General features: G+C 43.1%; 2 protein-coding genes across 4 annotated transcripts; one reads left to right on the top strand and one right to left on the bottom strand.

Moving 5' to 3' along the window:
• Window positions 1-1647: 1647 nt before the first annotated feature.
• On the bottom strand, window positions 1648-22453 carry SHISAL2A (shisa like 2A). 3 transcript variants are annotated; one of them, XM_036026090.1, is made up of 4 exons: window positions 22264-22453; window positions 21632-21900; window positions 14030-14169; window positions 1648-1925 (listed from the first exon to the last, which is right to left on the bottom strand). In XM_036026090.1, the coding sequence occupies exons 2-4, from the start codon at window positions 21811-21813 to the stop codon at window positions 1675-1677; spliced, it is 573 nt and encodes a 190-aa protein (XP_035881983.1). In that variant the 5' UTR covers window positions 21814-21900; window positions 22264-22453; the 3' UTR covers window positions 1648-1674. The 3 variants fall into 3 exon arrangements, with proteins under 3 accessions (XP_035881983.1, XP_035881982.1, XP_028369569.1); XM_036026089.1 differs by lacking the exon at window positions 22264-22453 and adding an exon at window positions 22009-22193; XM_028513768.2 differs by lacking the exon at window positions 22264-22453 and having other exon boundaries at window positions 21632-22193.
• Window positions 5693-8711, top strand: TCEAL7 (transcription elongation factor A like 7). Its single transcript, XM_028511473.1, is given in 3 exon segments — window positions 5693-5743; window positions 8279-8440; window positions 8442-8711. Coding segments are annotated over 3 exon segments (483 nt in total).
• Window positions 22454-22833: the final 380 nt, after the last annotated feature.

The raw sequence follows: 22833 nt of genomic DNA, 5'->3' as shown, positions 1-22833 counted from the left end.
TGATTCAGCTCAAATATCCCTTAGTGCTTCCTCAAGCTGCTCAAAGGGCTGCCATTGGGCCAACTGGCCGTGGTGTGCCTACCTTGCCCTCCATGAGCACCCTGGAGGCCGGCAGCTATGACTGATTCCCTGTTGTCTCTGGTAACCTGCACAGGTCCTGGTGCAGAGGATGCCACCAGACATACAAGAAGCAGACCAAGGTGCTGGTGTAGAGTGCTGAAAATAAGACATGCACACACACTCACAGGCCCATAGACAACAAATAAAGCAAGACCAGAACCAAGGGCTCTTGGCTTTCAGCCTAGGGCACTTCTGCGTGTGACTCACCCCGTCATGTGCCCTTGCCTGGCTCAGTTCCCATGAAATATCTAAGAGTGACCAGTTCAGTGTTGTCAAATCCGGCAGCAGGTTATGTCACTGTCAGAAATGTGAAGAGCTGCTTTCAGTGGCTACTGAGTCTCCCCGATACTTGCCTTGCACTCCTAAGGCAAAGCCTAGAGCCACTGCCAAAAATGATAACGGGGCGGGGGGGGGGGAGGGCATAGGAAGGGGTGGGGTTGCGGAGAGGGGACTCCTTTGTACTTGCTACATGGAATGCTGCTCTTTTTATGAATCACTTAATAAAGCCAGTTAGATTTTCAAAATAAAATTAAATGGGAACAGCTGGGAGAGAGGGGTGGCAGTCAGCATCCTGCTCTAAGATTTCTTTGCTATCAGTTTAATTTAAAAAAGAAAAGCCAACACATAAAGCTTTCCATTTGCCAACTCTGTTCTGAGCACTTTGCATGGACTAAGTAACTTCATCCTACAAAACCCTTTAAGGTAGGAACAACTATTACACTCACTTATGTGGATGAGAGAACCAAGGCACAGATGTTACCTAACAAGTAAGGGCAAGGACAAGATTTGAACCAATCATTTGGCTCCAGAGTACCTGCTCTTACTGCTATATTGAAAAACACCCATTTGTAATTTTTCAGTATTTGTAGTACTTTTATGTTTATGAAGGGGGTTCACATCCATCATCTTTGAATACTCACCATAACCCAGCAAAGGAACTGAGGCTCAGGGAGACTAAGGACTTTATCGAGGCTACAGCAGGGTCAGGAAGTGGCTGCTTCCGGTCTGGTCTGCGCGCTGTGAAGCCTGTGTTTGACCTGCTAACCATTCATTTCCTCACTCATTGATTAACTCTTTCATTCACCTAAGGAACTGGATGATATTAAACGTGGTTGCACTCTGTGTACTCTACATCCCCTCTCATTCTGTCCCCTGGCAGGTGGCTCACCCTAGGAGTGCAGCAGAGATGCATCTGCCTCTTCTGTGGTGTCCTAAGTACACCTGCTCTGTATCAGGAAGAACAAGTCAGGGTTCCCTGACTCTCCAGGTTAGGTGAGTGGCTCCTCAGAGCCTCCACTAACCCTGGGCTTCTCCTTGATTTCATGGAGTTATTACTGATCATTTTACTTGGGATCCATGTCTGAACTCCCTTTGGCTCATGGTGGGCTAGGCAGAGCAGAATAGCTGGGTCCACAGCAGGCTCTGGGTGGATTTGCTGGGAAAAGCCCTCATTTACCCCACTAGGCACTAAAGTACCTTTGATCATCCTCACCCCCACATTTCCACTGAATAGAGACTCCGGAAGAGGATGGTGTAGAGACATTTATTGTATGTCTATGGGGCTGGTCCATGTGAGATTAGACTGGGGACAGGGGCCTCCTCAGGGATGCCTGGAATGTCACTGGTGGTCACTGTGGCCATGAAGCAGTGCTGGAGAAGATGTCTGGGGTCCACAGCCTGCTCCTCCTTCCAGTCCAGCTGTGGTTTTGGGAAGGGGTAACTTTGCCGTAGACGGTTCACTCCTGGCACCTCCACCGACTTGCCTGAATTCCCATCTTGGTGGTCAGGGGGCACCTCCTCAGGATCTGGAAAACAGCAAGCTGAGGGCATGGGGTCTCCTCCTGTATCCCATTCCTCCCACTGGGAGGAATTCCTTCACACATCCTGGCTGACTCCTCTGAGTGTTTACTTTGGGTGGGCAGGACTGTGCTCAGGGTCTTAAATGCATCATTCATTTAACAAATATTCATTAGTGATATAACACACCAAGCACTAGGAGCTGTCAATGTTTCTAATAAACTTAAGTTTAATGGGGGAGACAGACAATAAACAATTGTTAAGAGATATGAAGGCCCTGGCTGGTGTAGATCAGTGGATAGAGTGCGGGCTATGAACCAAAGGGTTGCTGGTTCGATTCCCAGTCAGGGCACATGCTTAGGTTGCAGGCCAGGTCCCCAGTGGGGGCCACATGAGAGGCAACCACACATTGATGTTTCTTTCCCCCTCCTTCTCCTCTCTCTAAAAATAAATAAATAAAATCTTTAAAGAAAGAGATATGAAGACTTGACCTTCACCATAAATCCATGAGGCAGGAACTATTAAAAAACTAATTTTATAGATGGTACAGGCTACTACACAACCAGTATACAGAGAGGTGCTGGAAATTTTAAAAACATATATTATTTTAAGAATAGATTTCATGACTTTATCTACTGCTTTATCCTCTCCTCTTATATCTGAATTTCTACTGCTTTATCCTCTCCTCTTATATCTGAATTTCATTTGGCTTTATTATTTATTCTCCACTTCCCATTCCTGACTTACTCTGATGCAATTTTCTTGGCTTCTGCTCCCACCATAGTTTAAAATATTTTGTCACTAAATCCCACGATCACTTATAAGTCCTTATCTCCTTGACTCATCAGCACTTGACACTTGACACAATTAGGCATTCCTGCCTAAAAAAATGTATCAAGTGTCCAAGCCGGAAATGCGAGTCATCTCTCATCATCCTTCACACTCTTCTCTAACTCTTTCACAAAGTCAAGCAGTTCACCAGGTCCTGCTGATTCCGCCAAATCACTATCTGCCACGTTCATCTGTTTCTCTCCATCCTCAAGGCCACCACCCTTGGTGAGGCTTTCATCTTCTTCTGCCCTGAGCACTGGAACAGCCTCCAGTCTACCCTCCAGGCCATAGCCAGAGAGATCTGTCTAAGGTCAAGTGAGTCCATGTACTATTCTTTCTCAAAAGCCTTCAATGTCTTCCTATTGCCTGGGACACTTGAGATGGCATTCAAGGCTTTTTGCTCCCGGTGCCATCAGCTTCATTACTAACAACCACTCTTCCCTCGTGAACTCTATACTTTGCCACACCAAAATTTTCAATGTTCTCTAAATAGGTCCATCCCTTCACATCTCTGGGCCTTGGCTTATGCTATTTCTTCTAGAATGACACTTTATACTTTCTCTGTCTAGAAAACTCATGCTTTAAGACCCATTGATGGATGATATCTAGGAAAAATGGTGCCCCTGAAACCAAGGGAAGAGTAAATTTCAAGAAAGACGTTTTACTGGATATTGGAGTTGCTTACCCAACATCCATTCTTCCCCCTTCTCCACCTAGTAATAGTAATTATATTTGGGTAGGATTGGCCCCACCCCATCTACAGGAGTGGGTCCTGATTGATCTGAGCCAACCAAGTGATCCCATTCCTTTGCCATATGGATGGGCAATCAGTGCATAACATTTCCCTGGGTACAGTGATTGGTTTAGTGGTGAGCATGTGACCTAAGGTGGTCAAATCAGAGTACAGCGCAGGCCTTTATTATTTTCCCCCTAGTTGAAGGAAGAGATAGCTCCCTTTCTCCTCCTGGCATGCAGAAGGGAACAAAAAGCATAAAGTCCCAGGGACTGCTGGTAGCCTACTTTGTGCAGTGAGCAAAGTCAGTCTGAGAAGAAAGCCAACACAGAGAGAGGGCAGAGTTGAGAGACTCCCAGAGGATGTGGTCATAAGCCTGAGGATACTTGAACTTCTATTCAAACTGTGCCTGAAGCCCACCCCTACTTTTGGACTTCTCACCTATAGAGTCCATGATTTCCTTTTTTGTTTGTTTTGTTTTTAAGTTTTTATTTTTAAACAATTTAAGACTCACCAGAAGTTACAAAAATAATACAGAGTTCCAGTATATCCTTCACCTAGCTTTCCCCATTGATAACATATTATATAACCATAAAACAATTTCAAAACCAGGAGACTGACATTGATACTAAGCTACTATTGAGCCTATGCAATTTTCACCAGTTTTTATATGTACTTTTTTGGTGTTTAGGAAATTAATAAATATAGTAAGTGTGTATTTAACTTTGTGAAAACACCAAACTATCTTCCAAAGTGGCTCTACCATTTTACAGTCCCACCAGCAATACAGGGTAGGGCGAAAGTAGGTTTACAGTTATTCATATGGAAAATAATATAATAATTAATAAATAATAATACAAGAATAAACTCTGTTTCATGTACTCACAACTGTAAACCTACTTTTGTCGCACCTTGTGTGTAAGAAATCCAGTTGCTCCTCCGTTCCTCATTTGGTATTGTCAGTGTTTTTACTTCAGTATTCTGATGGGCGTGAAGTGGTATCTCACTGTAGCTTTGATATTCATTTTTTTCTAATGTTTAATGAAGCCAAAACATTTTTTCATGTGCTTACTTGGTATCTGTGAAATATCTGTTTAAGTCTTTTGCTTATTTCCTAATGGGATTGTTGTTCTGTTAATGTTAAGTTTTGAGAATTCTTTATATATTCTGGATAACAATACTGTGTCAGAATATTATTCCTCAGTAAGGGCACTGTCTTTTCATTATTTTAATTAATATCTTAATTACCTTAATTTTTGTCTTTTCACAAACATTTTGGATTTTGATGAAGACCAATGACCAATTTTTTAAAAAGTGAGTTGTCTTTCATTGACTGGCTTATTTCACCTAGCATAATAGTCCCCAGTTCCATCCATGCTGTTGCAAAAGAATTCATTCTTTTTTACTGCCACATAGTATTCCACTGTGTAAATGTACCACAGCTTTTGTATCCATTCCTCTACTGATGGGCATTTAGGCTGTTTCCAAATCTTGGCTATTGTAAATAATGCTGCAATGAACATAGGGGTGCATATATTCTTTTGAATTGGTGTTTCGGGATTCTTTGTATATAGTCCCAGCAGTGGAATCACGGGATCAAAAGGCAGTTCCATTTTTAATTTTGTGAGGAAACTCCACACTGTTTCCCACATTGGCTGTACCAGTCTGCATCCCCACCAACAACAAACTAGGGTTCCCTTTCTTATCCTCACTAGTACTTGTTTGTTGATTTATTCATGATAGCCATTTTGGCAGGTGTGAGGTACTATCTCACTGTGGTTTTAATTTGCATTTCTCTGATGGCCAGTAATGCTGAGCATTGTTTCATATGTCTATGTGCCATCTGTATATCCTCCTTGGAGAACTGTCTACTCAGGTCCTTTGCTCATTTTTTAACTGGATTGTTTGTATTCCTGGTGTTGAATGATATGAGTTTTTAATGTATTTTGGAGATTAAACCCTTGTCCAATGTATCATTGGCAAATATGTTCTCCCATACAGTGGGTTCCCTTTTCATTTTGCAATGAAAGGCACATACTATATGATCTCACTTATAACTGCAATCTAAGCAACAAAATAAACTAATGGGCAAAATAGAATTGGAGGCACAGTACAAAGAACAGACTGACAGAGGCTGTACGGGGAGAGCGGAGGGTGGGACTGCTTGAAAGAAGGTGAAGGGTTTAGACAAAGAACATACCTGCATCCCCCATGGATATGAACATCGGCGTGGGGATTGACTGTGGAAAAGGGAGTCTGGGGGTTAAGAGAAAAAGGGAGAAAAACTGGGACAACTGTAATAGCATGAACAGTAAATAAATACAAAAATAAAAAATAAACAAAAACAAAAAAAATGAGTTGTACCTTTTGTGCCTTGTATAAGAAGTCTTTGCCGGGGGCTGGATTGGGAGTAAAAGGGAGAAAACTGTATTTGAACAATGATTAAAATAAAATTTAAAAAAAAGGGGGTGGGGGGAAGGAGTCTTTGCCAAACCCCAGGTAGTGAACATTTTCCCCTGTTTTCTTTTAAAGAGTTCATAGTAAAAGTTTAATAGATTATATGATCATATATAGATCTATGATTTATTTTGAGTTAATTTTTATATGAGGTGTGAGGTTTAGGTAAAGATTTTGGTTTTTTTTTACCTATGGAAGTCTAGTTCTTCCAACATCATTTATTGAAAAAACTATTCTTCCTCCATTGAACTGCTTTTGTATCTTTGTCAAAAACCTTTTCGACATACTTATCACGTGGGGTCCATTTCTGGACTCTGTCTTGAATTATGTGCCTGTCCTTCCTCTAATACCACACTGTCCTAATTACTGTCGATTATTGCTGCTAAATAGTAAGTCTTAAAATCTTACTAAGTAGTGTGATTTCTTCCAACTTTATTATTCTTTTTCAATGTTATTTTAGCTATTCTAGTTCCTTTGTCTTTCCATGTAAATCTTAGAGTCAATTTGTCTGTGTATACAAATAAACTGCTGCAATATTTATCTTTACTATGTTGAGTCTTCCAATTCATGAACATGGTATATCTCTCCATTTATTTGTCTTCTTTGATTTCCTTCATCAGCATTTTGTGATATTTGTTATACAGATCCTGTTTTATTAGTTTTACACCTAAGCTTTTCGGGGGAGTGACTATAAATGGTATTATTGTATTTTTAATTGTGGTCCTTAATTGTTTGTTGTTAATTCATCTTGTATATAAATATAATTGATGTTTGGTTCTCACCTTACATACAATGATCTTGCTAAATGCACTTATTAGTTCTAGAACGTTGTTTTGTGTGTGTGTGTGTGTGTGTGTGTGTGTTTTGTAGATTCCTTAGGATCCTTTGTCATTTAAGCTTGCATTTTCAGGTATTCCATTTGTTATAGGGGTTTAGCAAGTTTCTATTCAATGCAAGAATCCCCTTAACTATTAATAAATACCCATGATTAATTATTAACTATTATTCTCTATTACTAAATTACTAGTTAATAAATCAGGGCAAGGCTAAATGTTGTTAATTAATTAGGACAACTATAATTAATATTATTAATTAACATTTAGCTTTGCCCTGATTACTTTCCAGTTTGGGGGGTGCTTTTTTTTTCTCTAAAACTAAGAGTTACAAATTGATGAACCAAATAGCCCAAAATAGTGAGGGTGTTCTTTACGAGAGTATTTCAGGTCTCCTAGAAAGGTCTGTCTTTACTGAATCAGCATCTGCTTCCCTATGGCTCCCTACACTGATCCCAGTTCTGTTCTCTGGCTTCTCACCAATGTCTCCTCCTTGTGCCCAGGGACAGCCTTGCAGAGATTTGAGGTCCTAGACTGTGAGCCCCGAGCCTTCTTTGTTCAAGGCCCAAAGTCCCCAGCTCCTCAGCTGTTACTGACAGGACTTGGCTCCTAGACTGAGCTGCCTCTGATCACCTTTTGATTGCTCAAGGTCCCTCTTAAATTGTGGGGCTCTGAGCAGCACAGCAGTTACAATAGGATTCATGTTTGGCTGAAATGCACTGGTACAACAATCTTATTTGATTCTCCTAACACTCAGAGATGGTTATTATTATTCCATGTTATAGAAAAATAAATGAGGCCCAGGTAGAGAAGGTCAATTATGAAACAACCATTAAGTAGTGGATCCAGGATTCACTTCCCATTCTGCTTGATTCCAAAGCCTGGAACCTTACCACAGAGCAAACATACCCTTAGTATAGATTAGGAACGAGGCTAGGTTCTGGGGATACAAAGGCATTTAAAATATAGTTCGTATCTCTGAGATCAGCAGACTCTTTGAGGAGACTAATGTAAAATCTAAGTACCTAATAATAATAAAAAAATGAGAGCTACTTATTGTTAAAAGCCTACCATGTGCTGAGATTAATTTAGCTCCTATGTAAGCATCACCTTTAGTTTTTATAACTTTCTTAGTAGGTATTACTGTATACATTTTACAGAGTAAACTGAAGGCCAGAGAGAAGTGACTTGCCTAAAGCCACACAATGAGAACCACAAAGCCAGGACTAGAACCAGGCTCTCTGATGTCCCAGACCAGGGTGGTGCCTTCCCACCATTCTCCAAGGACCTCTGTGGCCAGTCCTTACATGGCCTGGGGCCCTCAACCTTGCACTTGGGACTATCCTATGATGACCAGCTAAGAGAGGATTCTCTCCCTCCTTGCAGATGAGTTAAGACTGACTGCCCTACAAGTGATTGTGACTGTGGCCAAGAGAAGGAGAACTTAAATTCCTTAAATCCCAGCAGAGAACGGTTCCTTCCCCTCCCCCCTCGGTTCTGTCTGCAGGTGCTCCAAGGGTCTAGGTTCACAGACATCTCAAGGCACAAAAAAGAGAAGGAAACTATCCCAAACTGTCACAGGAAACAATTACATCATGCAAAAAAACTCTGCAAAGAAAATGAAGGGAAGCCCAAGTTCAGCGTGCCAAAGAGAGAGGAAGAACCCCCAACATGGAAAATTTGAACGCCAGCAAACTGAAGGGAATTTTAGGCAAAGGCTGCTTAAGTCCCTTGAGGAATTTAAAGAGGACATAGATTACAGGCCTTTTAATAATGAAGAAATGACAAGAGAGGGAGATGAGATGAAACAGTCTTTGGAAGAGATAAGGGGTCTGAGAAAGAAGTTTAGGGCTCCGCATTTTAACAATAGGCATTCCAGGGACTGTCCTTATCCCGTTCAATGCCTTTCTCACCCGAATTTAATTGTTTTCTGCTATTAATATCACCACCACTAGGTTTTTTGTCTGCATTTTCTTGCTAAATATTTGCGATTACACTGAATCCTTCAGAGTTCCTTTGATTTACAGGTTACTCTTGCTACCCACATCTCATCTTTTGACCCAATCTCATTCATTTAATAGGATGTTTCATTCATTTGCATGAGAAGATGCTCATTGTATATTGTAAAGTGAAAACAACACATTGAAAAACACTATATATAATGTGCATTTACATGTGTTATAATACAAAAAGAGAATTATTATGCACCAAAAGGTTAATAGTGATTCTCTGTGATCTGTACTTTTTCATTTTTTGCCTATCTTCATCTTCTCATTTTCCAAAAAATGAATGTATATGTGTGTATAACTTATGCCTCAAAAAAAAAAACCCAACCCACCCAAACCCCTAAAATAGATACTATAAAAGAACGTGTCAATAAAAAAAAAGACTGACTCATCACTGAGGTTTGTTTGGGTCAGAGGTACCAAATGCGGTTAATTAAAAGGCAGTGGGCTCTGGTGCAAACGAACCCTCACTGGAAGGTGAGATGGGCTGCTGCGGGGACATGTCCTCGGCCTACAAGGCACAGGCTTCGACAATTGGCTGGATGACCTTGGGCATGTGACGGTCTCTTTCAGGGCCTCAGCTCCTCATCTCTGCAGTGAAAGCATCAGACTTGGTTTCTAGGAGCCTTTCAGTCAGTGGAAATGACTGACTAATAAGCTCCTCACCAACACCTTTAAGACAAGGATGAGAACTGTGAAGTCTTGTCTTCCATTTTTATTCCTGTTGTTTTTTTTGGTCTTTTATTAAATGCACCAAGGCTGGAACATAAACTCCATACTTTCCTCACTCACCCCATCTGCAAAATAAGATTGATTATAACCAATTGGCAGAGTAGTTAGGCAGGTAAGTGAGATAATATGTTTGAAGTCCTTAGCATAGCATCTAGCACAGCGGTAGGACCTCAGTGACTCTTCTGGTCAAGCTAGTTACAAAGTACCAGAGTAAGAAAGTTCTGGCTTTTTTGCATCCCACGTTTGGAGGACGGTGTGGAGGTAGGGGAGATGGGCCAGTACAAAATACCCCAGTAGCAGCTGAAGCCTGTTTTCAGAAACTCTATTCCATTCCCACTCTGCTCTTGCCAAGGCACTCCCCATACCGTCCTTGTCCTCACACTCAGAGACCAGGCCCCTGAGGTACGGTGCAGTGATCATAGAGGCTGGGAGATCAGGACTGACATCCCAGCAGCACATGCTCACTACTGCGTAGACTCGGCCAATGTCCTCTGATGTAAAATAGGGCTAATGGTCTCTCTACATGTCCTGCTGGAGAGGGAGACAGCAGACAAATGGAAGTCTGTGGAAAGGGTAAAGCTCTGATGAATGTAAGATAGTGAGCTTAAACTGTCTTAAATGCAGAAAGAGGGACAAGAGCCTCCTGGGAAGGAGGGGACAGCACTTAATGAAGAAGAAAGAGAGGAACTAAGGGCTGAGACTGTGCAAAAGACGGAGCTAAAAGCTATCATTTAGTAAAAGGTCAGTTAATACATTTTCTATCTTAAAAATGAGAAGCAAAAAGCAAGAACATAGGCTATCTCAGACAATGGCAATTGAATAATACAGCTGGTGGCTAAGCAGTAAAAAGGAGAGTGGTTTTCAAGTGGGCCAAGGGATGAACTATATTCCCTTTGACAGGTAGGCTCAGGGTGAGGGAGGAAAAAGGGTGGGGAGAAATGAGAGGACCAGGACACAAGCAGGGGCACCCCATGGACCTGGCCTGGTGAGATAGAAACAGTAGGACTTGGAAGGCAGGAAAGCACACGTATTTGAATTCCAGATCCACGATTTACAAACTCTGACCCTTTGGGTAAGTCAACTCACCTCTCTGAGACCTGGTTTTCACATCTGTAAAATGGATGATAATAATACGTACCTCACTCAGATAGTTGGGAAAATTCGATGAGATAATGCATGTACAGTTTATGAGTGTCTGGACTATAGTTGGGACTTCTGTTTCACAGAAATAAGGAGAACAAGGAGAGTGGAGGTAGAGTTGGCTCTGTCACTCACTCACTAGGTAACCTGGGCTTCAGTTTCTTCATCTGTAAAATGGAGAGTAATAAGATCTATACTCTCCCCAGTTACTGTGAAGAACAAATAAGATGATCTATTTAGAGCTAGTTCAGTCCTTCTAACTGTGGTATTGTATCTCATTATTCCTCTACTGGTAGATAGACACTTTCTTTGTTTCCAATATGACAAAATATCATGTTACCCATCTTTATAAATCCTCTTCTAGTGAAACGAACTATTTCTTCTAAGATAATTAGAAGTGGAATTACTGAGTTATAGGGTATATTCACTTTTTTAAAGATTTTATTTATTTTTAGACAGAGGGGAATAGAGAAAAAAAGAGAGGGAGAGAAACATCAATGTGTGGTTGCTTCTCAAGTGCCCCCTACTGGGGACCTGGCCCATAACCCAGGCATGTGCCCTGACAGGGAATTGAACCAGCGACCCCCTGGTTCACAGGCCAGTGCTCAATCCACTGAGCCATATCAGCCAGGGCTATACTCATTTTTAACATAAATAGATACTGACAACTTACTCTACCAAGTGGTGGTACCATTTTATACTCCTATTAGCCATATATGACAGTATCCATTCCCCCTACCCAAACTTCTCAATATTAACATGATCCATTCTTTTACTTTTGCCAATGTAGTTAATAAAAGTTAGGTTCTTGTGAGCCCCTGGTCAAAACGTTTTGTCAACCAATCAATACATATCTTTGTTTTGGGTATTTCTGTCTAAAGACACCTTATTTAATACATACTGTTAATTGATTAACATTTAACTGATGGCCAAGAGCACTATAACTCCTGCCTGAACAAAGTTTACCCAATACATGGATTTTCTCCACAAAGCACATGACAGTCTTATCCGTGCTTAGGAACATGAGACGGCACTTCAGCACTACCTTTGGGGGGCATTTTCAACAGTGAAACAACCATCAAAAGTCATAAAAATGCAAAAACACAGCACTCAATATACCATGAAAAGGACACTTGTTTACAGTGTGAGACCTGGAACAAGAGGGCAGAACACAGCCTTGTTCAACCTCAGCTAGGAAAGTGTGTGATGGTGTAACTCAATTTTTTTGCTGCTCTGCGCATGTCCGCTTTCACAAATGACCTTGAAAACACTGCAAGTATTGATTTTGAGGTTACAAATAAGTTTTAGCAAATAGGAAAATTCACAAATATTGATTCTGCAAATAATGATTGCCTGTATGTGTGTGGTTCCATTTATAATATCTTTGTAGTCTATCACTTGTTTCTTATCTTTATGTATAATGTCCTTTGTATTATTTGTATCTGATGTCTGTTTGCATTTTATGCAGGCAATTTTGTCAATTTTTCTGTATTTTAATTAGTCTGTTTCTGGACTTTCTATTCTAGAGTTTCTCAACATCAGCACTATTGACATTTTGGGTTGGATAATTCTTTGTTGTGGAGCCCTGTCCTGTGTTGTAGGCTGTTCAATGGCATTTCTGGCCTCTACTCAAAGACACCAGTAATACCCCTCACCCAATTGTGACAACCAAAAATGTTTCCACACATTGCCAAAAGACCTTGAGAAGCAAATTTGCAACGAGTTGAGGACATTGCATTGCCCAATTCTGTCTGTCAGTTTCTGTGCCAATATCAAATTGACAAATTTTTATCTTTAAAAAATGTCTTATTATCTGATAGGGCAAGTCCCTTCTTTCTCTTCCAAAATTGTTTTGTCCACTATTACACCTTTATTCTTCTAGATTAATTTTAGAATTTTGATAAATTCCATGAAACCTTTTGTTGGGATCTTAAATTATAGATTAACTTGGAAAGAACTAAGTTGTCTATGACAATGAGCTTTCCCATATCTCACTGGATAGTCAGGTTCTTCTACACCTTTCATTAACTTTTATGCTTTTTCTCTATACAAGTTGAAGCCTGGGCTATCTCTGGTCTCCCAAAGGCTGGGTCTATGCTCCGGATTTTTTCTATTCTGCCATTGCCTCCCAGGTCTTCCTGACTCCAAGGGAAGCCGGCCAAACCCTCCCATCCTCAAAGGCCATCCCTCCTGCTTTTCCCAGTGGGATTATTCATAATCATCAGGATCTGAGAAGGGTTCATGTGCTGTTGTTTGTTGCACAAATTTGTTGTTAAATTGGAAAAATAATCTTGTATGAAGGAAAAGCTCTCTCTGTCTTTCTCTGAAACTTAGCTTTTATACACCCTGTCCCTTGTCCCTCCCTGATGTTTGCCATTCTTACTTCTGAGATTAAATTTCTCCCCTATCCAGCCCAGCCTCACTCCTTATGGTGCTTCAGGGTGAATGACCCTGTCATTGCACAGGTCTCCCTCAGTGCTGCCCACACACCTTTACCCATTATTTATCCTCTTCTAGAAGGCCCTTTCCCCTCTCTTGCCTAAGCAACTCTTTCACTAACTCAACACTAATTCAAGTCTCCTTTCCTTTTTGAAACCCTCTTTAACATTTGGTATCAAATAATTTTGTGCTTAATTATGTGCTGCACAGACCCAGTGTGGTGGGCTGAAGAAAGAACATGACTCAGGTAGAAAGGCATGGGCTAGATTTCAGCCTCACCACTTGCTAGCTGTGATACTTTGAGCAAGTCACCTAATCTCTCTGGGCCTCGGTTTTCTCGTTTGTAAAATGGAGATAATAACAACCATTTTAAGTGTTGTCTACCAAACTATACTGAAAGATCTTTTGCCAACAGCTACTGGTCCCTTTCACAGTACCTTGCAGAGGTGGTGAAAACATGTGATAGACTTGTGAAAAAGCAACACTCTCCTGGGGGGCCCTGCAGGGAGGCTCTAGGTAGCTTGTGCTAATAAAGAAGTGGGTAGTCCAGCACATCAGATTGTCAAAAAGTACCTGTATTTAGTTTCTGAGGAAATTGAGTTTGGAGAGCAGTGAATTTTTCTTATTGTCTCTTGTTTGGGGTAGTAGTATTCAAGTCAGTTTGTATTTTGTAAGTCTAGAATTAAACCATTGTTTCAGGAGATCCACAAGATGAATTCATATTTGCATAACCAATAGAATGCTGACTATATCAAATTATTCTGATAAACACAGAGCACATGAAAAGTTTAGATGGGCAATGTTCACATCATAAGCTGCTGCTTCTGAATATTCTAGGAACACTCATGAGGCAAATGTTCCAAATATCATTTCTAAATGTGTCCCCTTTGTAAAACTGCTTGCCTGCTGAATACAAGGAAATCATGTGGCCTCTTTCTTACCTGTAGTCTGTAAGCTTAAACCTAGGTCCAACTTTGAGTGAGGCTTTGAGCTGAAGAACAGGTAACAAAGCACACAGGCAGTGACAATGAAGGCCAGGAGGACCGCCGCTGCTATGGACAGGCCCACAAGAGCACCAACACTGGGGAGAGAAGACCATAGAGGAACTGAGAGTCAGGAAGGGGCTTGGGAGGTAGCATGTTATAGGAGAAGTGTCCCACCTCCTAGTGTGTGTTCCCTTTCTTCTCCTCTCCTTCCCTTCCAACTTTCTTTAACCTACTCCCACGCCAGGGAGCTGGGATAACCTTAAAGAGATGTCCCCACACTGCTGTTTCTTAAAAAAAAAATCAAGACACATGGTAGGCCTTAGTTAAAAACCAGTTGTCCTTCCAGCCTCAAGGAAATTTCTGACCCACCCTCCAGTAGGTCACATGAGTGGCCACATCTAAAACCCTCTCCACACTGGTCTCTCACTCACTGTGTCTGCCCTGAGTCAGGCCTTAGTCACTTAGTCTTTAGACAACTACCTCCTAGTTCATTTGGGGACCACTGTCTTTCCTTTTTCACATGATCCCTCCCCATTATCTCCCTATGTTGGAATTTTAGCTGTCTTCCGTGGCCCGTCTCAAATGTCTCCTCAATAATGCTTTCCTTGGTGATCTTTCTCTCCCTTACCCCCATTCCCTGCATGCCCAGTTAATCTACCTAGGATGCTTTACTGAGGACCTTTAGCACTTCCCACTGGGTCAGAAAGCCCAATGTGGTAGGAAAAGAGCAAAGAGCTTTGGAACCAGACCTACCTGGGTTACACCCAGCTCTATAACTAACTATGAAGTCCTTATGAAGTTATTTAACTTTTTGAGCCTAAGTTTCTTTGTCTGAAAAGTTAGAATAATGAAAACACAACATCCAATGGGTGGTTGTGAGGATGAATGATATATGGCATATTCTCAGCACATAGTAATTGATCTACATATTTCTCATGTGTTCCTTGAAGACAGACTATATTTAGTCTGCTTTATGCAACTTGTGCAAGCCCTGTCAAGCCTGTGCAAGCCTCTCCTTGTGCAAGCCCTGACCCACAGTAAGCAGTTAGTAAACATCATCGAATACCTACTATGTGTCAGGTGCTGTGAGATATTCTTCTAATGCTAGGATATCGGTAGGCACCAGGCTTTGTTTTTGTGCCCTTCTTGCCTACAACTCTGAAAAGGGTTGCCAGACCCAATATTAACAATGTGTTTGGAGACTTCTCCACACCAACAAGTGTTTCTCTGACCCTGGCAGGGTGTCTGAGAATTCAACTCAATTCTGATATGATCTACCCAAGATAGAATCAGATTCCACAGGTTAAGGAAGGGTTCAGCTGTACAAGACTGCCCCCTCCCCAGCACATATACACACTTCAGACACCAGCTGCAAGTCCAGGCTCTTACCTGTGCTGCTGAACAACCAGCTATAGATTGGAGATCCCATTAACCCCCTCCTTGGGTTCCATTATGTTGCTATCATGGCTCACACAACTCAAGAAAAATTGTTCACTCACTAGATTACTGATTTATTATAAGGATATTGGACTTCTGGCCAAGGTGGAGGTGTAGGTAGATATACTTTGCCTCCTTGCACAACCAAAAGAAGGACAATAACAAATCTAAAGAACAAAAAATAGCTAGAACTGCCAGAAAATCTAACTGTATGGGAGTCTGACAACCAAGGAGTTAAAGAAAAATATTCATCCAGATCAGAAGGAAGGGTGGAGACCAGCAGGAAGGATGGAGAGCAGCATTTGGGGCAGAGAGAACACACGACAAGGCAGCAGCTGGCACACTGAGTGTTCTCACATTTGCCTGCAGATAAATCAAAAGGAACAAATGAGGAGTGAGACAGTCTGCACAACCCAGGGTTCCAGCACTGGGAAATAAAGCCTCAAAACCTCTGACTGAAAAAACCTGTGGGGGTTGTGGCAGCAGGAGAAACTCCTAGCCTCACAGGAGAGTTCATTGGAGAGACCCACAGGGTCCTGGAACATACACAAACCCACCTATGCGGGAATCAGTACCAGATGGCCCAATTTGCTTGTGGGTAGTGGGGGAAGTGACTGAAAACTGACAGAGACTCAAGCAAGCAGCATTGTTCCCTCTCTGACCCCTCCCCTACTTACAGCATCACAACACAGTGCCATGGGTTGCCCCACCATGGTGAATACCTAAGGCTTGACCCCTTACAACATAACAGCTGTGTTGAGACAAAAACATATGGCCCTAATAAAAGAACAAATCAAAGTTCCAAAAATAGAATTAAGTGATGAAAATATAGCTAAACTATCATATGCAGAGTTCAAAACACTGGTAATCAGGATGCTCACAGAAATGGTTGAGTATGGTTACAAAATAGAGGAAAAAGTAAAGGCTATGCAAAGTGAAATAAAGAAAAATATATAGGGAACCAACAGTGAAGGGAAGGAAACTGGGACTCAAATAAATGATTTGGAGCAGAAGGAAGAAATAAACATTCAACCAGAACAGAATGAAGAAACAAGAATTCATAAAAATGAGGAGAGGCTTAGGAACCTCTGGGACAACTTTAAACATTCTAACATCCAAATCATAGGGGTGACAGGAGGAGAAGAGGAAGAACAAGAAAACTTACTTGAAAAAATAATGAAGGAGAACTTCCCCAATTTGGCAAAAGAAATAGACATGCAAGTCCAGGAAGTTCAGAGAGTCCCAAAGAAGTTGAACCCAAGGAAGCACACACCAAGGCACATCATAATTATATTACCCAAGATTTAAGACAAGGATAGAATCTTAAAAGCAGCAAGAGAAAAGAAGACAGTTACCTACAAAGGAGTTCCTATAAGACTATTAGCTGATTTCTCAAGAGAAATCTTGCAGGCAAGAAGGGGCTGGAAAGAAGTATTCAAAGTCATGAAAAGTAAGGACCTCCATCCAAGATGACTCTATCCAGCAAAACTATCATTTAGAATGGAAGGGCAGATAAAGTGCTTCCCAGATACGGTCAAGTTAAAGGAGTTTATCATCACCAAGCCCTTATTAAATGAAATGTTAAAGGGACTTATCTAAGAAAAAGATGATCAAAACTATGAATAGTAAAATCTTAGCAAACTCACAATTATCAACAACTAAACCTAAAGGAAACAAAAACAAAAGCCAGCTAAGCAAACAACTAGAACAGGATCAGAATCACAGAAATGGAGATCACATGGAGGGTTATCAGAGGGGAGGGAAATGAAGAAGAATGGAGGAAAAGGTACAGGGATAAGAAGCATAATTAGTAGGTAGAAAATAGACAGGGGGAGGTTAAGAATAGTACGGGAAATGGAGAAGCCAAATAACTTATATGTACAACCCATGGACATGAACTAAGCAGGGGGAATGCTGGTGGGAGGGGTGGTCCAGGACAAAGGAGATTAAAGGTGAGGAAAAAATGGGACAACAGTAATAGCTTAATCTATAAAAAATATATTTAAAAAAAGTAAAGGATACTAAAGGATTTGAATCAACAGCCAGATGCAGAGATACATAGGGCAAGGTCAAGAACAGAGGAGCAAAAGAGCTTCTGTGGAGCTTGGGGCCTGGTGGCACATGAAAGCTTTCTGGTTCCCCAACATGGAAGCTCTCCAAAAAAAAAAAAAAAGGACCAACTGCTATCCTTTTAGGTTTTGGGAAGGCTTCATTATGTAGTCATGATTGAGTAAGTCGTTGGCCATTCACAAGTGAACTCAATATCCAGCCTCTCTCCCTGAGGTCAGGAAGGGATGGGGGACTGGAGGTTCCAAACCTCTAATCACATGGTTGGGTTTCCTGGCAACCACATCCCACCTTTGATGGGGGCCCAAAAGACACCTTTATTGTTCTCAACACTTAAGAAATTCCAAGGGTTTTGGGAGTTGTGAGCCAGGAACTGTGAATGAAGACCAAATATCTTATAAATCACTATATGGCATACTACTTCTTCAGTTTTTTTGCCCACCCCTCTCCCTGACCCAGACTCCTGCCCTTGCCATTTGTGTCACATTTCACACCCAGCTAGCTGATGGCTAATTACCACTGAACAGAAACACCTTAGAGCTTTGGAGAGTCTGTATTACCATGGCTAAATAAATTATTGGACAGCCCCACAATGGATGCAATGGAATAGCATAGAGCCCTTAAAAACATTTTTTTCAAATAATATTTAAGATCAAGACTAAATTTAGATGAGAGAATGTTAAAGGAGCAGAACATACTACTAAATATATTGCATAATTGCAACTCAAATGAACACAAATAGGTGCATAATTCTGTAAGGTTTGAATGGAAATGCCCCCAAATGCTAACAGGCTGTTACTAGGTATAGCCCAGGGTGTGGATGTCCTGTCCATGTCCCATTAGGATTATAATTGTAAAATATTCTGGCCAGAGTTTAAAATGCCAGCACTTGTATCTTTTTGCCTTAGGGCTTTCTCAGGCCCAGAACAGACACAAACTGCACAGTGAGCAGGTCAGAAGGGCAAGAAAATTAATGCCTGCCTTCTCACACCAGCACACAACCAATGACTAACAGAAATTGATATGTAAACACCCAGCTTCCTGGCCCTTAGTTGGAATGACTTTGAGGTGTAGGTTCTACACTGGCTGGCAGAGTTCAGCAAGTTTAAACTCTGGTGACCCTTGGTGGTGACTTGCTTGGTAACACCATCATTAGTTCCTTCCCTTCTCCACCCTTAGTTCCCCACGCTCCACTAGATTTCTAGGATTGATTTCCATATAAACTATCTTTCTTTAGATCCTTGTCTCCAAGTTTTTGGGGGAATCCAAGCTCAGACACTAGGTCTCTCATGATTTCTTTCCTTTTTAATTTCTCCTGTCCTTTCTACATTTTCTGCATAAACCATGTAGTACTTATTAGTTCTTGAAATGTTATTTCCTCTTTTGAGATACACTGACTGTTTGTAAGGCTCTTGGCTGGGAGACCTCTACTCAAGTTAGGACCCCACCCCTTACAAGGGACATCTATGACCACCTGGATAGAAAGGACCCTCTAAAAGTAGGGTCCTTTGAAGAGTCGGTGAGAGAGCTGTGGGGATATATCTCAGATCAGTGGTCGGTAAGGAAGTGGGTGCTGTCTCAGATGATCTGTCTGGGGACAAAGGAACTAGCCTGCCCTTGGGGTAATAGGATGGGACAACACTGGCATGTGATGTGACCTCGGAGCTCACCCTAACGAATCACTACCTCACTGTCTAAGCCACTAAAGTACTCCGTGGCAGTACTGGAGGGACCACTAGGGTGTATAGGGAAGAGGGTGGTAGTAGAGGGTTGGGGTTCTGGCTGGGTGCTGAGGGGGTTACTCATTTCTATGTTTCCAAGGGCTAGAACAGTGTCCAGAAGACAAGATCATTAAGTTTTTTTGTTTTTGTTTGTTTTTGTTTTTTTCAAATGATCTGAATAGAGCATGTTATAAGAGAGCCAGGCTCAGATTTAGACAGTTGTGCAGCAGGACAAGCCTGGGCTTGGGGCACTCCCTGATAGCAACTTAATGGCTTTCAAGTTTCCTTATGTGTAAAATGGAGAGAAAACATGCCAGGATTGCAAATGTATGAATGCATCTGGCCCTTGGGTGGACCTGGATCTCAGTCTACTGCGACATTCCTAGAAGATCTTGGACAATTCCCTTGCATACTCCGAGCTGCACCTTCCCCACCTGTGAAGCAGGGGAGGGGAGCTCCCTTTCAGTGAACATCTGCAACATGTACCAGTCACTTTCACATGCACACTTCACCAAATCCTGCAACAATTCCATAAGACAGGTATTACTATTGCCATTTTAACGATGAAAAGAGAGATTTGGACATAATTTGCCTGAATTCACATAGCTACTAAGTGACAGAGGCAAGGTCTGGACGGGGCTCTAGTCAGTCCCAAAGCTCCACGTTGTCCCTACACCTCGAAGGGAAGTAAGTTCCATTGTACATCAGCACCCATCCCAGTGCTCAGTACAGAGTGCGTCTTAAACAAAAGCTCCATTTTCGTACTGTAGGTGCATGTCATCTCTCTTTGAGTGCACTGTGAGCTCCTGAGGGGCCGGGAATAATTGATTCTGTGTCCCCAGTGCCTAGTATAGAACCTGGCACAAGGCAAAGGCAATATAACAAATGAATGAAAATATGAATGAACCGAAAATAAATTAATGTATTCCTCTGGGTTACAGATAGCAGCTGAATGTGCAGACTCTGAAAACCTGGTCATCTAAAAGTCCTTTAGAATTATGGTTTGAACTGTTTAGAAAAAGAAATAATATCTATAATTGTCAGGGGCATACGCCAGGCTGATTTCACCTCTTTATCTCATTTGGTCCTTGCCCTAGTCAGGAGTCAAGGCAATGACTTATCATCCTCCTCATTTGATAGATAAAAAGACAAAGGCTCAGAGAAGTTTTAGTGGCAAGCTGTCTTCTCCCATTCAGAGGGGATGCAGCCTCTGGTCAGGTACTTCCAGGGACAGGAAAATTATTGTCTACTGAGATGGCCCGCTCCATTTTTGCCGATTCTCTTTTCTCAGAGAATCGGCAAAAATGCCGGTTAGGTTCCAGGGTCAAGTGCTACTTTCTGGGTGAAGCCTTTGGAGATGGAGAGAGACTGCAGCCAATTGCCCTCTCATCCCTACAATGAGGTTCTAGGAATGTCAGCAATGGCCTAACCACCCCCTTCCCTGAACAAGTGAGGAAACTGAGGACTTGTGGGTAGATATTCACCCAAATCACTCGATTAATACAGCCTGAGCTGGCTTCTACTGTGGCATTATGCCATAGTCTCATGATGAACTTGGAAGTAGCTCCGATCTCTTGGTCTTCTGTCTGAGCTCAGGAGTGTAGTACCTCCCCAGCACTCACCATAGGGCCTAGAAAAGCTTAAGTGCTCAGTAAGAGGCGACTGAATATCAGGGGGAAAGAGCTGAGGCTGGGCTGAGGATGGGGCTGAGGTGGAATGTAGTATTAGGTGAGAATTAAAGCTTGAAGCAGAGGTTTGCATGTACGTCTATAGAATGTTTGCAGTCAGGGTGGGGAAGGAGAGCTGAGGTGGGACTGCAGGCATTACTGAGGGGAGGTTGGGCTGGTGATAGAGTAAGGGCTGAGATCCTACTGGGGTAAGTCACGAGTGAGGAAGGGGATCTTGGTGGGCACTTGGATGAGGGTGGAGTCTGGGTTTCCTGTGAACACTGGTACATGGGAGTTAGCTGTCAGGCAGAGTGTTGGTGTGTATTTGGGGGTTGGGTTGAGGGTGCTGGAAGATGACGCTGGGAGTGGGGATGGAGTGAAGGTTTTTCAGGATGGAGTTGGGGTGGGAGGTTCAGGACTGCATCTGAACAGTAGTTGGAAGCAGGACCAGAATGTGAGAGTGGAGCTGAGAAGGGCTTGCAGAGGGAGTTGGGTTGGTGATGGGGTGGGAGCAAATGTCAGTGTTGGGCCCCAGGGGTTAAAAAGTGGGTAGGGTGGGCACTTGGATGAGAACTGAGGGTTTAGCTCGAGGCCTGGCTGAGGTGGGGCAAGAGGGTTAAGACTGGACTGGGGTTCTAGGTGGGATAAGGGGCCAGTGCCGGTACCTGAGCCACCACATGTAGCTGTGCTCGTAGGGGAAGAAGCTGTGCGGGTCGTCGCAGCAGTACTTGTGGTCGCGGAAGCCGCAGCAGAAGACCTCGGCCGCCTCGCCCCCCGGGCGCGGGCAGCTGAAGCCACGCACCACCTCCTGCTCAGCGCTCACGTAGCTCGTGCAGGCGCCACTCATTGTGCCTGGCGCGGGGGGGCCCCGCCGCCACCTCCGGCCACCGGCCGGCCGGAGGTAGGAGGACACGGGCGGAGACGGAACTGAGCTCTGGGAAGACAGAGACAGAGATAGGCAGAGATGAGCAGAGAGACATATAGAGACCAGAGAGAGAGAGAGAGACGAGAGGAGAGGCGCGGAGACGCCCCGGTTAGAAACCTAGAGTCCCCGAGGGCCAAGAGAGTTGAACAGGTACGCGGACAGGGGCGCACGGAGGGAGGCGGAGGAGGGAGAGGAGAAGGAGGAGGATGGAGGAGTGGTGGGAGTGGACAGCGGGGGGAAGGAGGAGGGAGCGGGCGTCCAAGCGCGGGCGCGGGGGTTGGGGGCGACTCCGTGGAGCTGTGAGCGGGGAGCTGCCCCGAGAGCTGTCGGGGGCGGGGCCGTCCCTGTAGGCACTGCCCCCACCGGCCCTACTGCATTCTCAGGGTTTGCACAGAGAGAGCTGGATGCTCAGAGGGACAACTCATGTCCAGGGTGGCAGGGCGGGAATAGAAGCGTGGATTCCACGTCTTGTTTGAGCACCGCCTGGTGCAAGTAACTGTGCTGGACACTGGGAATCTCAGGTCAGTGTCAGGCGAGTGCAGGACGCCAGCAGGCGACCATACTAGCCAGCAGGGCCAGTATGGGATGATTAACCTTACCAACAACCCAGAGGAGGAGGGGTTTTCAAAAGCATTTTATAAATGAGTGCTAAGGGTCAGAGAGAAGTCGTGTTCCCCTGGCCCTCAGGCCCATGGGATTTTAACCAGGGTTTGCCTCGTTTTCAAGGCCTTGCTCTCACAGCGCATCTTCACCAGTGAACTTTTATATTTAAATTACATTTTATTGATTATGCTATTGCAGTTGTCCTGATTTTTCCCCTTTGACCCCTCCACCCAGCACCCCCCCCCCCCCCAGGCAATCCCCACACCATCGTTCATGTCCACAGGTCATGCATCTAAGTTCTTTGGCTACTCTTTTCCTATACTGTACTTGCATCCCCAT

Source organism: Phyllostomus discolor, chromosome 5 (assembly GCF_004126475.2).
Source record: "Phyllostomus discolor isolate MPI-MPIP mPhyDis1 chromosome 5, mPhyDis1.pri.v3, whole genome shotgun sequence".
NCBI classification, from domain to species: domain Eukaryota; kingdom Metazoa; phylum Chordata; class Mammalia; order Chiroptera; family Phyllostomidae; genus Phyllostomus; species Phyllostomus discolor.
This window is presented reverse-complemented; position numbering and strand designations above follow the sequence as displayed.

Bases quoted from the DNA above. Each gene is read 5' to 3' on its own strand.
- SHISAL2A (XM_036026090.1), bottom strand. From the start codon at position 21,813: ATGAGTGGCGCCTGCACGAGCTACGTGAGCGCTGAGCAGGAGGTGGTG. The intron at 14,170-21,631 runs GTACCGGCACTG...TTCTCTCCCCAG, and splicing joins AGCTACATGTGGTGGCTCAG to TGTTGGTGCTCTTGTGGGCC. The intron at 1,926-14,029 runs GTAAGAAAGAGG...GCTGTTTTCCAG, and splicing joins TTTAAGCTTACAGACTACAG to ATCCTGAGGAGGTGCCCCCT.